A 12,692-nucleotide genomic window follows, 5' to 3' on the forward strand; every position below is an offset into this window, starting at 1 on the left:
CGTCCCCCAGGGCTGCCAGCCCCTGCCCCAGAGATATTGGTCTCCAGCTCCCCACAGCCCTGTCCTGCCTGGGAGGTGCCTGGCTGAAGACACTTTTTGGCTTTAGGAAGACACAAGCAGCCCCAGCACCCCAACACATCCCATCTCTCTCCTCCCAGAGCAGCCCGGATTTTCAATTGCTGTTGCATCCTCTCCTCCCCATCCTCTCTGGCACTGGAACCACTGTAAGAAAACATAAACCAAAACTGAAACAGCACTAAGACCAAAGCAGGTTTTACTTGGTTAAGTTTTATTTATGTGTACGGGGACAGTATCAGCTTTAACTATGCAAACAAATATGCCAGTGGTTATAATTTAGGTGAATCTTCCTTAGCCAGATCAGCACAGCTACCTGTGGCTGTTTCACTCCTCTGCCAGCACTGAAGCTGCAGCTGCTGCTGACAAGAAGCGGCTGAGCAGGGGGCAGTAGATGTCTAATGCTGGTGCATTGGTCCCATAACTTATCTGAGGTGGAGGAATGCTGCGGTATCCCTTTACATCTCCCTTTGCAAGGGCTGCAGTTCATATTTTGTAATGCAAGTAGATGCTGCTTCCAGCTGCCCGCACCGCTGAGGTAAAGCAGCATCTGACCTAAGTCATAGACGTTAAACACTGAGACCCAAAAGAGGAATAGAAAAGTGTCAAGAGAGAATGAACCCAAGGGAAAAAGCAGGACTGAGATATGATGTAAGCAGCAGAAAATGGTGTGCAAGGAACAGTAGTGGAAATTAGTGGTCACACAGGCATCAGTCAAATTTCTCTTTGTACAAACTGATTGGAACAACCCAATATAAAGAGAATTTCCATGGCACTAAGGAAACAAAGTTGGACAAAACCCCAACCATGGAAAATAATGAGCAAAAGGGAAACAGTAGGAAATGAGCTAGAAACTAGCACACAAGAAGAAAAAAGGATATCCAGACCAGATTAGACTCGGATTACTTTCCCCAACTCGTAACTGCTATCTTGTCAGCCTGGCACTGTTCAGCAGTCTCTCCTGCTCTTTCACAAATCTGAGTACTGAGCTGTTTTCACTTCATCCTGGCAGCTGTGGTGTCCATCAGTTATTCAGGAAAAACTGTTTCTGAATTGTAAACATATAGAGATTGAACCACAAACTATGTAACTTGAGACAAGGACCACTCCAAAGCCCTTAAAACCTGGAGGGGAGCAACACGACTGCATTTAGGTCTAGAGTTTCAGTTAAAGCTCTTCTTCACTTATGTGTGGAAGATCATTACATTAACATTCAGGTTAAGGCAGAGAAAACGCTATTATGACTCAGTAGTAATCCTTCCTATGAACAGCTTTTGCAAATCCCACTCTGTCATTCCCACGGTCAAAAATGCAGTAAAATGCAGACATAAAGACATCTCCTAAAATCCAGAGTGGGCCAGTGCGAGTGGTGATGTCAAGAGACTGAAAGCCACTCATGCAGAAGGTTTGGTCTTCAATAGACTCCTGGAAGGGAAAGCACGTGTCCTTGTGGCAGCCTGCTCCAGCCCCAGCTCAGGGAGCAGGGAACAGGGAGCGGGGAGGCTGCGGATACATACCTTTATGATGTATTGCTCTGCTGTCAGCTTGTACTCGTGATGTCCAATCGTGAAACTTATGTGGGGCGAGCTTGACAGTCTTCTGCAGTCTACAAGAAACTGTATGCGATGCACTGATTGAGAAGGGATCAATTTGCCTTTTTTAAGTATTGTCCTTTGAATTCAAGACTTCGGGGGCAGTTAATAGTGAATTTACTGCAGAGAAACAGCATCAGGCTGACTTATGGCCCGGCTTTCCAGCTCCTGCACTGGGTCAAACCAGCTTAGTAGCCCAAACCACTGCACCAAAGTCCCTAGGGACCCAGGGCTGATTAAAACCCTTGCGAGCCCCAAAAGGAACAATGTAAAGGGGGACTGTCACATCCCACTGTACAATTCGTAAGCAAAACTGAGCACGTGAGCCCCAGCAAACCCGTATTACCAATGTCTGTTGAGCAAAAGTCCTCCGATGCTCTGGCTTTGGCTGGGTGGAGGGAGCTGCCCCAGCCCACGCAGGGAGCACCCTATGGCTGCGGCTCACCCCACTCCCTCCCAAAACAACATCGTTTTAGGGGGAAAAAAAGCCAGTGAGCAATACAGCACTTTATACTTATACTCTACCCTGGAGTGGGATTTAAAAAGCAGAAGAAGGACTAAACTCTGCCATGGTCATTAATTTCCATAAATAATACAGTCACTTACAGTAACACAGAAGATAATTTCCTGCCCTTTCTAGTTATTTCATGAAACAACTGGCATGTTAAATGGCACTGCAGAATGCTCCCAGCCCCGGAGGGATCTTAGCTGTAAACTGTAGTGTTTAAAGCCATTGTTTTAGAGGCTTCCTAGGAGGAAGAATCTACTTTTCCTTGGTTTAAAATCTGCTTTATGAAAATATAACCCTAAATCTTGTGTATTTTTATCAGGTGTCATACCATTAGAATAAAATAAGCCATGGGATAAAGAGGACAAGGGTAAAAAAGCCAGAAGAATGGTTTGTAGGATATGAGAAGAAGGACATAACTCATTTACATAACTAGTATGGCCAGAATGATTTTAATCCTTGCTGGAAAGAGATAAAAGTTCTGGTAAAATCACTGAGGGATGCACCCACTTATACTGGGATAGATTTGAGCCAATATACTCAGCCTGTCTGTGGTTGCTACAAACAGACATAGAGAGTGTTATTTTCAGGATGCTTTTTTGCAGAATCTGAGATGTTGGCTGAGGGTTCTTACATCAGCACCAGAGTATATTAACTTATACTGCAATGACCTGTTCCTTGTTCGTATTACACTAATGGAAGTACATTGGAAATACATATTTTATCTATATCCATTAGCATGTACCTTGGTATCAAAGCTTACTGTTTGACATGTATCTGAAAATGTGAATAAAAACAAAATTTAAAGTTTAATTGAGAAAGAATCAGAAGTCTCAGGGGTTACACAGATGCCACTCCAGCTCCTCCTTTTACAAAAGAAGGCAGATTCAGAGGCCAATTTTGTCTCTGATCTTTGCCAAGTGCACTGGGCAACCATAACACTCTTAACTTTCTTCCAAGTGCAGTTTTGGTTCCAGATCAATCAAGACAACTGCAAGGCTAACAGAAGCCGTATGTGGCAGCTTTACTAGGGGCACTGGAGCTGTGGCGACGTGGTAATTACCCGTAGGAGTCAGCCAAGGGCCAGCAATAAAGCACGGTAAAAATAAGCTGCTTTTTCCCTGGAGGCGAGTGGGTTTAGCCATCTCAGGTTTGTTATCTCAATACTTTAGACGTTACAGGGATTTCTGTCATGCCAGCTGAAAACTGCCAGCAGGGAGATGCAAAGGGCAGCAGAGAGACATCCCAGCCTGGCCTGTGGGCAAGGTGGTGGGAAAGCCTGTCATACCTCGAGCAACTTCGGTTCACACAAGCTCCCCAGACACGTGCAGGGAGCCAGGGATTGCAGGCGTGGAGCCAGAGAGGCCATGGAGTGGTACATCAAAGCCATTTTGGCCGCTGGAGGAGGTGGAAGGTGCTGGTCAGAGAGCGGGCAGGGGCAGGAAGAAGTGGTGGGGAGCATCAGCAAGAGGGATACAAGAGAGAGTAGCAGGGAAGAGAGGAAAACCAGGGAGGAGACAGAGCAATAAGGTTTGGGACGAAGAGTAAGAGACAGCGAGGTCTGTCCCACACCTTACAGCTCATCTGCCAGGAGCCAGCATTGTGAGGGACGTCACTGTGCATCCCTCCCAGTAGCCCCGGCATGACACCATCTGCTCTGCCGCACGCTGGCGGTGAGAGCTCCTGTCAGAGGAGCCGTGGTGGGGGCTGTAATTAAAGTACCTTTCCCTTTCCATTTGACGATGTCAGAACTTGCCATCAGGATTGAACCCCTCCTGGCTCAGGGGAGCTAATGGCTATATCTGGGGACATTGAATAACCTCTGATTTTCCAAAAGAAAATGATCTCTGATGTAGACTAGAGATCGATTCCTCAAACAGATGCCCCCATTATTTCCTTACACACCAGTATGGACAAGTATGGGAGTGAAAGTGGACATTTGGGAGGAGGTCTGGGGCAGGAAAGTAGATGGGTTAAAACTAGCTTGGCTCCCAGTTCAATGCTGTCCTGGAAACAAAGGTTTAGCCGAAATGTTTCTGAGCGATTATTTTGGTTATTATCCCACCCTACAAGCTCTTTGCACCAAATACCAGTTTCTCTTCCCCTTTGGCTGTATTCTGGCTGAATAGTTTTTACCTCTCCAGTATGCGATGGACTTGCCCCAATATACTCCTGTAATCGCCTGATTTGTGAAGAGGGGCCAGTGATAAGAGAAGTGCCTGAGTCAACGATGGCTTCACAGCCGTGGGAGCAAAACGCCACCCGGCCCTGGATCTTTATACTGCAAGTGTTAAAACAAAGCATCTTTAAGCAAATGACATACACTGTGAGTGAAGCAGCATATTATTGCTAGCTAAAATAACAGAGTATGGACTGACGTTAAAACTAGCTGCCAAGCTTTGCCAGTCTTAAAAGACAAGAATGTCTGTGAAGAAAAGAAGGTAATAAAAGGGAACTGCATGGGAAGGCGTCTTGTCTGTGGACCCGCTTTTCTCTCTTAGAGCTCCTACAGCCCTGATTGTTCCTGCCTGCTGATGAATTTGCCCTCACCCCCAGGTATGTGTCCTCGTCAATTCACACAGCCTGCTGGAGGAGCAACAAAGGGACACTGACTACGTTGACTAAGGTTAACAGGAAAGGTGAGAGCAGGACCCAGAGTTGGATTCAGTTCCTGGGTGCCTTCATCTCTTAGCTGAATAGTCAACCAAGAGTCAGCTTGACCACTGGTGTATCATATTAAAACGTATTAACGTGCTCTCCCAGAAACCAGCTACTCATGCCACAGCTGATCTGGAGAGCTAATAAACCCTGGCCTCATCCTGGTGAACCCCTTCTTTGAGACACACAAGGGTAAAACACTGCAGCTGAGTCCTCCTGCATCTGTATCTCTAGGTGCTTCTGCCTCTGTGGGTTTTACCTGAGGAGACGAAACCCACCAAGTGTTTCATACATACGTACATAGATACATACATGCACGCATACGTACTTGTTCAGGTGTATTTGCCAGTAGCTTTTCTCAGTGACTGGGACCCAGTGGATTGAACCTTTGTAGAGAGAATGGTCTATCCCCCCTAGAATCAACTCACCACCGTTCTCGGTGTCATCTCCTCTGAAAGCGAAGACAGGTTAACACAGACATGGGAGTGTGCCAGCATGCATTGATAAGATTACACTTTAAAAGCAAAAGACAAACCACAGCCCTTTCTAAATTCAGATATAGATGGCTGAAAAGGATTATTTCTAAATTATAACTGCATATGTCCCAACTCAGAGCCTCCAAATAACCTTTGAGAAGACTTACTGTAGGCTGCCAAGGGCTAAGGAATGCATCAGGGGCAGGTTGAGCCAGTAGTTACTCTCACCTCAGAATAAACACTGGATAAACAGGTCCAGATTAGGGAAAAACATTTCTTTTCTGAAATGTGGCTACTTGGGTGTAGCATGGCATTTCTGATCATTTCCACAGGTCAGAAGGAAAACTCTAGCAACACAGACATGGTAAGTCTGGGCTGGGAGCCTTTCCTTTGTTTATGACTTACTCCAACAAGAATAACTCCCTGTTCAAAAATTCATGGTTCTCCCCATAACATTTTTCCTTTTCACTCGATATTTTTCAGTGTCAAATTGAGAGAAAAACAAGAAATGGGGGAAATTACTTTCTAGAGATTAAGATTTATACAGATGTATGGTTGTTTTGGCAGTGTCATTTTAAAGACTAACCTTTTCAGATAGAAAGAGAAGACCGGCTCTTCTACCAGCTGCTGGTTCATGATGCTGTCAAACACGGGCAGAGCATTGCCCACTGCTAAGGAGGGGTAGCCCAAGCCCAGTACTCCATCAAATTGGGCAAGGGCAAAGGTTGTTCCTGGCTCATACACCGACTCGCCGAAGTCCTGTCCCTTGATGGAGATGTTACTTATCTGTTTGGTACCAAAAAAAAATCCACAACCATTTGAAAGCAAAGACACCACCAATTACAAGAAATCAGCTGTATTCCAGAGCCATATCAATGGATTCAGCCAGTTTATAAAGCCTGGGTATCCTTGCATGACTTGCATCCATGTAGCAGGTGCCCATTTGGCAGGTAGGCTGCACCAATTCCTTTTAATACCTTAATTCTGTGGCTGCTTGTTCATAAACCCAAGACAGGCCCCAAGGAGACAAGCAGAAATGAAAAAAGAAGATCTTAGGGATTTGTCTCAGTAGCCCAAAGCTGGAGCAGCACCCGCATCTCTCAGCACCTGGCTTGGTGGGACCTCACCCTGCCCTTGTCTAAACAAGGCAAGGATTTCCAGGACAAGGCCAGTGTCTGAAGTGCCCTGAAAACAGCTGACCCGGAGGCTGACACCTGTTTAAGGTGGATGCTCACCTGCAGTGTGTCTTTGCCAGCAACGCCCAGAAGCTGTCCCGTGCCGTATTGCAAGGAGAAGGCTTCCCCTCCATGCTCATACGAATCTGACAGAAAGGACTTAAATCTCTGGTGCACCCCTACACAAAAAATAACATCCGTGCACTGAGGGGAGGCCCCAGAAATGCACCCACTCCCCGATGCAGAACCAGATGAGATGTAGGAGAGACAGATTTTTTGCTTGTCCTACAAGGAAGGGTCGATGGAAATCCCTCTTCCCCTGCAGGCACTCTAGTTTTTGGGTTTTAAAGACATAATATTAAAAAAAAGGGCATTTCCACTGCTATTGGTAGCAGCAGATAACGGGTTTATTTTCATGCCTTTTACACCAGGCACCTCGTGGTGTGGAGGGACGCTTGGCAGCAGCAGCAGGCGCCTGCCCCGGCTGCAGGGTGGCACAGAGGGGCAGAGGTGGAGGAGCAAGCCAGGGAGGGGAGAGTGGCCCTTGGGGGTGCTCCAAGTCCTCTCCTCCAAAATCCCTGCTGCAGGGATTCCAGAGCTCCTTGGGGAAGGAGAAGTGGCCAAGGTACCCAAGCCACAAGGAGCATAAGGGAGGGTAATGTTTCTTACTGCATGCGTCACTGATGCAATAAGCAGAAGGGACCCAAAAATTGGAGGAGCCGGTGTCAAACACGACGGTGAACCTCTGCGGTGGTGTGCCGACACTCACAACTCCGTAGTACTGTGCCTGGGGGAGGAACAACACGGTCAGCAGCAGGCTGCCTCCCGGTGAGATATTCCTGAGGAAAAGGCAGACTTGGGAGCATCACGCAATGCTCCTCAGGGAGTTTGGTGCTATTTCATTTAATTGTAAAAGCACACTGCAGGGAAGCGCGTCTGGCTCCACGAGTGGCTGTGCGCAGATTTCACTCCAGCTGCATGCAATAACGGGGCGGCGTTTTTAAAGCCTTTTGAGCCAACATTCAGTTGGGTTCCCCATGAAGCCAATAAGCCCGACCTGAGTGGTGGCAAGGTCAGCCCCAACACAAAGCTCTCACACAACCACACAGGCTTTCAGTCAGCTCCTTACTGATGTCAGTAAGAAATCAGTGAAGCAAAACCAGCACGACCCGCATCCACTGGTGTCAGAGGGCTCCAACCAGTGGCACAAATGCTGTCACATGTGGCTGGGCTTTTTCCTTTGTAATCAGCAGCTATTAGCAGGTCAAAAAATTAATTCTGTTGCACAGACTGTTTCTGATGTATGGAACAAAGTTCATCCAGTGGATAAAGAAACTGCTGACCATCCCTGGATACCAATTGAGGCTAGAGATAATCTGTGAACACGTGAATGCTGGAGTGAAGAGCTTATCCACATCCCCTATGAAGTGCCCTGGAAGAGCACTTCAGCATTAAGAGACCTATTTTTAGGAAGAGGCATTTCTGGAATTCACACACAGATAGAAAAGCAATAGCCTTTTGTAAGTGCCAAGCCTTTTGTAGCAATACAAATATTTGAATATGTATCTTCAAGTGCATACTTGTTAATTAATACACTGAATATAGTTTCTGACCCCAGAGTTTACAGCCTGAGCGAGATAATCATGAAAAGGCAAGCAAGGGTGCCATTCAAGAGAATATCCAGCTATACAGCAGGATTTTATTCCTTCCTGTATTAAAGACACCTTTATCAGTTAATCTGTAAAGTGAAGCAGCTCTAAGACATGTTCATCAGAAAAACCCCAAACAAACAGAAAAGTCACAAACACACTGCTCTCCCTGAAACCTCCAAAAACCACTCCTGGTGCTAGCTGGGTGTGCTGGGGAGCTGGGTCCTGTTTTGTCGTTTGAAGAGGTACGCCTCTTTGATAAGATTTAAAGCAGGCTGAAATATTTCAGTCTCCCTTGCTATTTTACACACGTCTAGCTCATCTTGACATATATTTTTATGGCCCTCAAGTGTCAGGAAGTTCTTGCTGAATTTATTTGGCCTTCCCTTCCATTCCCTCCCCTGGTCAGATGCAGCCTCCACAACATTTCTGCAACCTAGCTTTCCTTTAGATAAGCATAACAGAAGAACCAAATAAAACAGAAAACAAAGACCATCCAAATGAACAAAATTCTAAAACCTGGAAAGACAGTTTACAAAATGGTTGACCTTCTGACCTGCCTGTCTGAGATCCAAGGAAACGCTTTTTTTCCTTTTTCAGTTTAAATGGTAAACTCAGCCAGGTTAGTGCGAGACCCAGGTCAGTCTCCAATGTTCAGTACACATTAAGCTCAGGAGATAAAAGAAGAAAAATAAAAACTCCACTTGGGTCTTTGTTATCACTGATTTATGACTGATTTGTGATCAAATAAATGAGATTTGGGGTATTTTTTATAACATGCAAACATCCAAATTTCTGACAAATAGAATACAGCTAAATGAAGTAATCAGGTTCTGCTACTAAAAACCCATTCCTGAACCAAGATTGATACAGCGAACCTTCCACATTGGTTTGGAGACCCAGCAAGTCCAATACAGATCTATGCAAAAATCAAATTTGTCACAGGACTACCAATGCTAGACTACATCAGTTTCCTACCCAGGTCTCATGCTAACTTAGATCTATACATGCTTTATTTTGCAGACTGGTAAACTAGTTTTTTATGATCTAACATTTATAGCATAGAGCAATGACCCATCTCGAGCTCTATAAATTCATGGAGAGACTAGATTTGAAATGTGCTGGGGAAAAAAGTCTGCCTTCAAGAGAACAGTGAGTCCTTATGATTGCATTACAAAACTGTACTTACATTCATGTAATCATACAGCCGTTCTGAAGCCGTTCCTACCGATAACGCAATATCTGCAGGGAAGCAATGCAGGTATCTCTGGGCGAAAATGCTGGGGTGGTGATTCTTCCAAAATTCCTCTAATTCTCCCTTTTCCTTCAGCTGTTTCTTGATAGATTTGAAACGAACAAGGGGGACTCTATGCAAGTAAAATAAACACACAAAAATTAACTGGTTGTCCTTTCTAGAGCTCTCAAATACTCTTTAAAAAAAAAAAATGTTTCTTTTTTGAGACCCTGAGTAGCAACCAGCATGGGTCACCCCAGAAAGCCAGAGACACGTGCCAGAGATGCTAGATGTGGTTTCTTACCGTTCCACAGCCACGGTGAATGGGATGTAAACCACAGCCAACAGTATCACCCTCATGGCTCCAAACAGTTCAGAGTCTAACAGCACTCATTTACTCAAAAGTCCCTTTTTTATACCCTGTTGTCAGCAGAGGGCTGTTTGCCAGGTCAATCAATCACAGGAGGTCAGTGCTTTGGCAGAAAACCAGTTAATTTGCTCTCAGAGTAACCGCTGGATTGTGCAAACAGTGGTGTCCAGTGGAGCTACTAAGGCACAGATAACCAGGGCACAGTCTAGATGAAATAGACATTTTACTAACAGTTCTTGATGGTTTTTACATAAATATAATACATAGAATCATAGAATCGCAGAATCGTTTAGGTTGGAAAAGACCTTTAAGATCATCAGGTCCAACCGTTAACGTAGTGCTGCCATATCCACCACTAAACCACGTCCCTAAGTGCCACATCTACATGTCTTATAAACACCTCCAGGGATGGTGACTCCACCATGTCCCTGGGCAGCCTGTGCCAATGCCTGACAGCCCTTTTGGTGAAGAAATGTTCCCTAATACCCAATCTAAACCTCCCCTGGTGCATCTTGAGGCCATTTCCTCTTGTCCTGTCGCTTGTTACTTGGGAGAAGGGACCGACCCCCACCTGGCTACAGCCTCCTGTCAGGGAGAGCGATAAGGTCTCCCCTGAGCCATCTTTTCTCCAGGCTGAACCACCCCATTCCCTCAGCTACTCCTCATCAGACTTGTGCTCCAGACCCCTCACCAGCCTCGTTGCCGGTCTCTGGACACGCTCCAGCACCTCGGTGTCTGTTCTGTGGTGAGGGGCCCAAACCTGAACCCAGTATTCGAGATGTAGCCTCCCATGGGGTAAGCTTGGCTCCCATTAGCGTGGGGAAGAGGTGATGGCCCCAGGACTGGCCTGGTTCCCTCTGAGTAAGCTGCTTTTCAAGCTCACTTTAGTGACAGGTGGCCCAGAAGTGCCCCACACCGAGAAAGAGGACATAAAATACAACCATTTCCCTTTTACAGGGAAACACTTCAGCAGGGCTGAGCAGACAGACATTTGACAGGGTTGTGATAAGTCATCTCCTTACAACTGGAGTTTAATTCCCTACTTATGGGAGAACTCCGGTCTAAACGTAAATGTGACTGCCACCCCCAAAAATGGGTCTTAAAAGTAAAGACATACTTTTACATACAGTAATAAAGAGCCAGTGGGTTTGTGCACATTTCAGCAAGACATTTGGAAGTGCTTGCTTGGATTTATTTTCCTGCAAGTTTCCTGAGGTTAGCAGTTCCCACCCCTGCCTGGCATTCAGGTTCATATCAAGCTGGAAGAAAAATAATGGTGTCAAAAAGAGACTCCGATCTAACAGAGAGCAACCCCAAACCCATTAGCTGCCTGGGAGGCAGCACGGAGTCTGCAATTTATTTATGTGACTTTTTGAATCTTTCCTCTCCACGAGAAGGTGTGGTGAGCAATTACATACTGCAGCCTAGCATACATGAGAGAGAAATTTGAATAATCAGCCGTTTTTGTTCAAAAGACTATGCTAGGACACTGGGGAAAGGGCAATGACAATTTTTCCCCTGCAAAACACCACTTATTAAATATAAACTGCTCACCACGTGAATGTGAACTGAAACTAAGTAAACCCCCCAAAACAAAGCAGATGTGTGACCGTGCGTAGTGAAGAGGGAATGTCAAGAACACAGAGGAGGCAGCAGTCATCATCTGCTCTAGCAACAATGCTCTGGTCAAGAAAAAACAGCAGCAAAACCCAAACACACAGCATCTGTGAGTGAAGAGGGGGTCTAAATGCCTGTCACAGACTTTAAGCAAATCGTTATCAGCATATAATAAAGAAATTCTTTAAATTTGTTAAGTCTCTTCCCTTCCTAAGTCAGGCTGACTGAAGAGGGGCACAAAAGCATTAAAATCAATGAATTTAGACCTCTATTCATTAGTCCCCTGGATTTTGAAATATGTTTTGCTTTTTCAAACTTAACGTGCAAAATTGTGAGGGCTACACAAACTCAGCAAAGGCTGAGCCTGGTGTCTTCTCACAGCTGTGTGCAGAGCTTTGGATCTGAAAAGGCACCCACATCTCTATTCTAATAGTTTGTTTCAAAAAACAATAAAATCTCAAAAATGCAGCTTTTATATTGATTTCCATTTATTGTGATTTTTTTTAAAATTATCTAGCTCTGAGCAGTCTTCCTCTTTTCTTCTGGACTCAGAGCTTTCACACAAGTTCTCAGCAAGCCACGACATTTTCTGTCCCACAGCCATCCCAGCCACCAAGCTGCAGGAGCTGGGTGCTGGAAGGGAGAATGGTGAGTAGTCAGTGTGGTTATTTGTGAACTTTCAGAAAGCAGAGGCATTTCTCAAGGAGCCTACACGCGCCACCTGACGTGCAGCAGAACAGATGTCATGCCCTCTGGTAAGGGCAGTGTTGCTTTGACAAGAACAAGACAATGTCTGTGCTGAGCACCTTTATCGCTTGAACTTTTCCTCAGATGCCACAAATGCTTCTGGGAAGTCATTAATGTTCACATTGGAGGGCATCAGGATAACTTTGAAGACATTAAGTGGCTTTCAAAACACCACCCTGGACCTACTGAGGGAACTGCCTTTGCCTAAGAGCTTTCACTGAGTTGCTGACTCCCAGAAGGATTAAGATCATTCATTTTATTGCAAATGTAGCCCTTTATTATCCCACCAAACTACGGTTATTTTTTCCCAAATACTCTGATATCACAATGTGTTCCAAGCAGACATTCATTTAGCCAACAGAAGTACAAAATGCAGCAACAAAAGGTCATTGTGACTTTTTTTGATAAGCTGGAATAATGATTAAACTACAGTGCAGAAGTTCCCTAAGAAAGAGTTGTCTAATGTCATAAAGTAGAAATAATTCAAGTAGAAAAAATATATACATATCTGTGTCTATAAAGGTATATTGCAAAGTTATTTCTCTCCATACGGATTATCAAGAAACACCTAAACTATATTATTAATATACT

The 12,692-nt window shown here is 45.1% G+C and overlaps 1 protein-coding gene across 1 annotated transcript; it reads right to left on the bottom strand.

The window, feature by feature from the left end:
* Positions 1 to 267: 267 nt before the first annotated feature.
* LOC101923255 (cathepsin E-like) lies at positions 268 to 9,743 on the bottom strand. Its single transcript, XM_005242055.3, has 9 exons — positions 9,672 to 9,743; positions 9,323 to 9,500; positions 7,154 to 7,271; positions 6,545 to 6,663; positions 5,896 to 6,095; positions 5,162 to 5,284; positions 4,312 to 4,456; positions 1,593 to 1,691; positions 268 to 1,500 (listed from the first exon to the last, which is right to left on the bottom strand). Exons 1-9 carry the CDS (start codon positions 9,725 to 9,727, stop codon positions 1,321 to 1,323), a joined length of 1,218 nt encoding a protein of 405 aa, XP_005242112.1. The 5' UTR covers positions 9,728 to 9,743; the 3' UTR covers positions 268 to 1,320.
* Between the last annotated feature and the right edge of the window lie 2,949 nt (positions 9,744 to 12,692).

The sequence above is a fragment of the Falco peregrinus genome, chromosome 6 (genome assembly GCF_023634155.1).
Source record: "Falco peregrinus isolate bFalPer1 chromosome 6, bFalPer1.pri, whole genome shotgun sequence".
Lineage (NCBI taxonomy): Eukaryota > Metazoa > Chordata > Aves > Falconiformes > Falconidae > Falco > Falco peregrinus.

Bases quoted from the DNA above. Each gene is read 5' to 3' on its own strand.
- LOC101923255 (XM_005242055.3), bottom strand. From the start codon at position 9,727: ATGAGGGTGATACTGTTGGCTGTGGTTTACATCCCATTCACCGTGGCT. The intron at 7,272-9,322 runs GTAAGTACAGTT...TTCCTCCCCCAG, and splicing joins GGCTGTATGATTACATGAAT to GCACAGTACTACGGAGTTGT. The intron at 6,664-7,153 runs GTAAGAAACATT...TTTTTTGTGTAG, and splicing joins TTGCATCAGTGACGCATGCA to GGGTGCACCAGAGATTTAAG.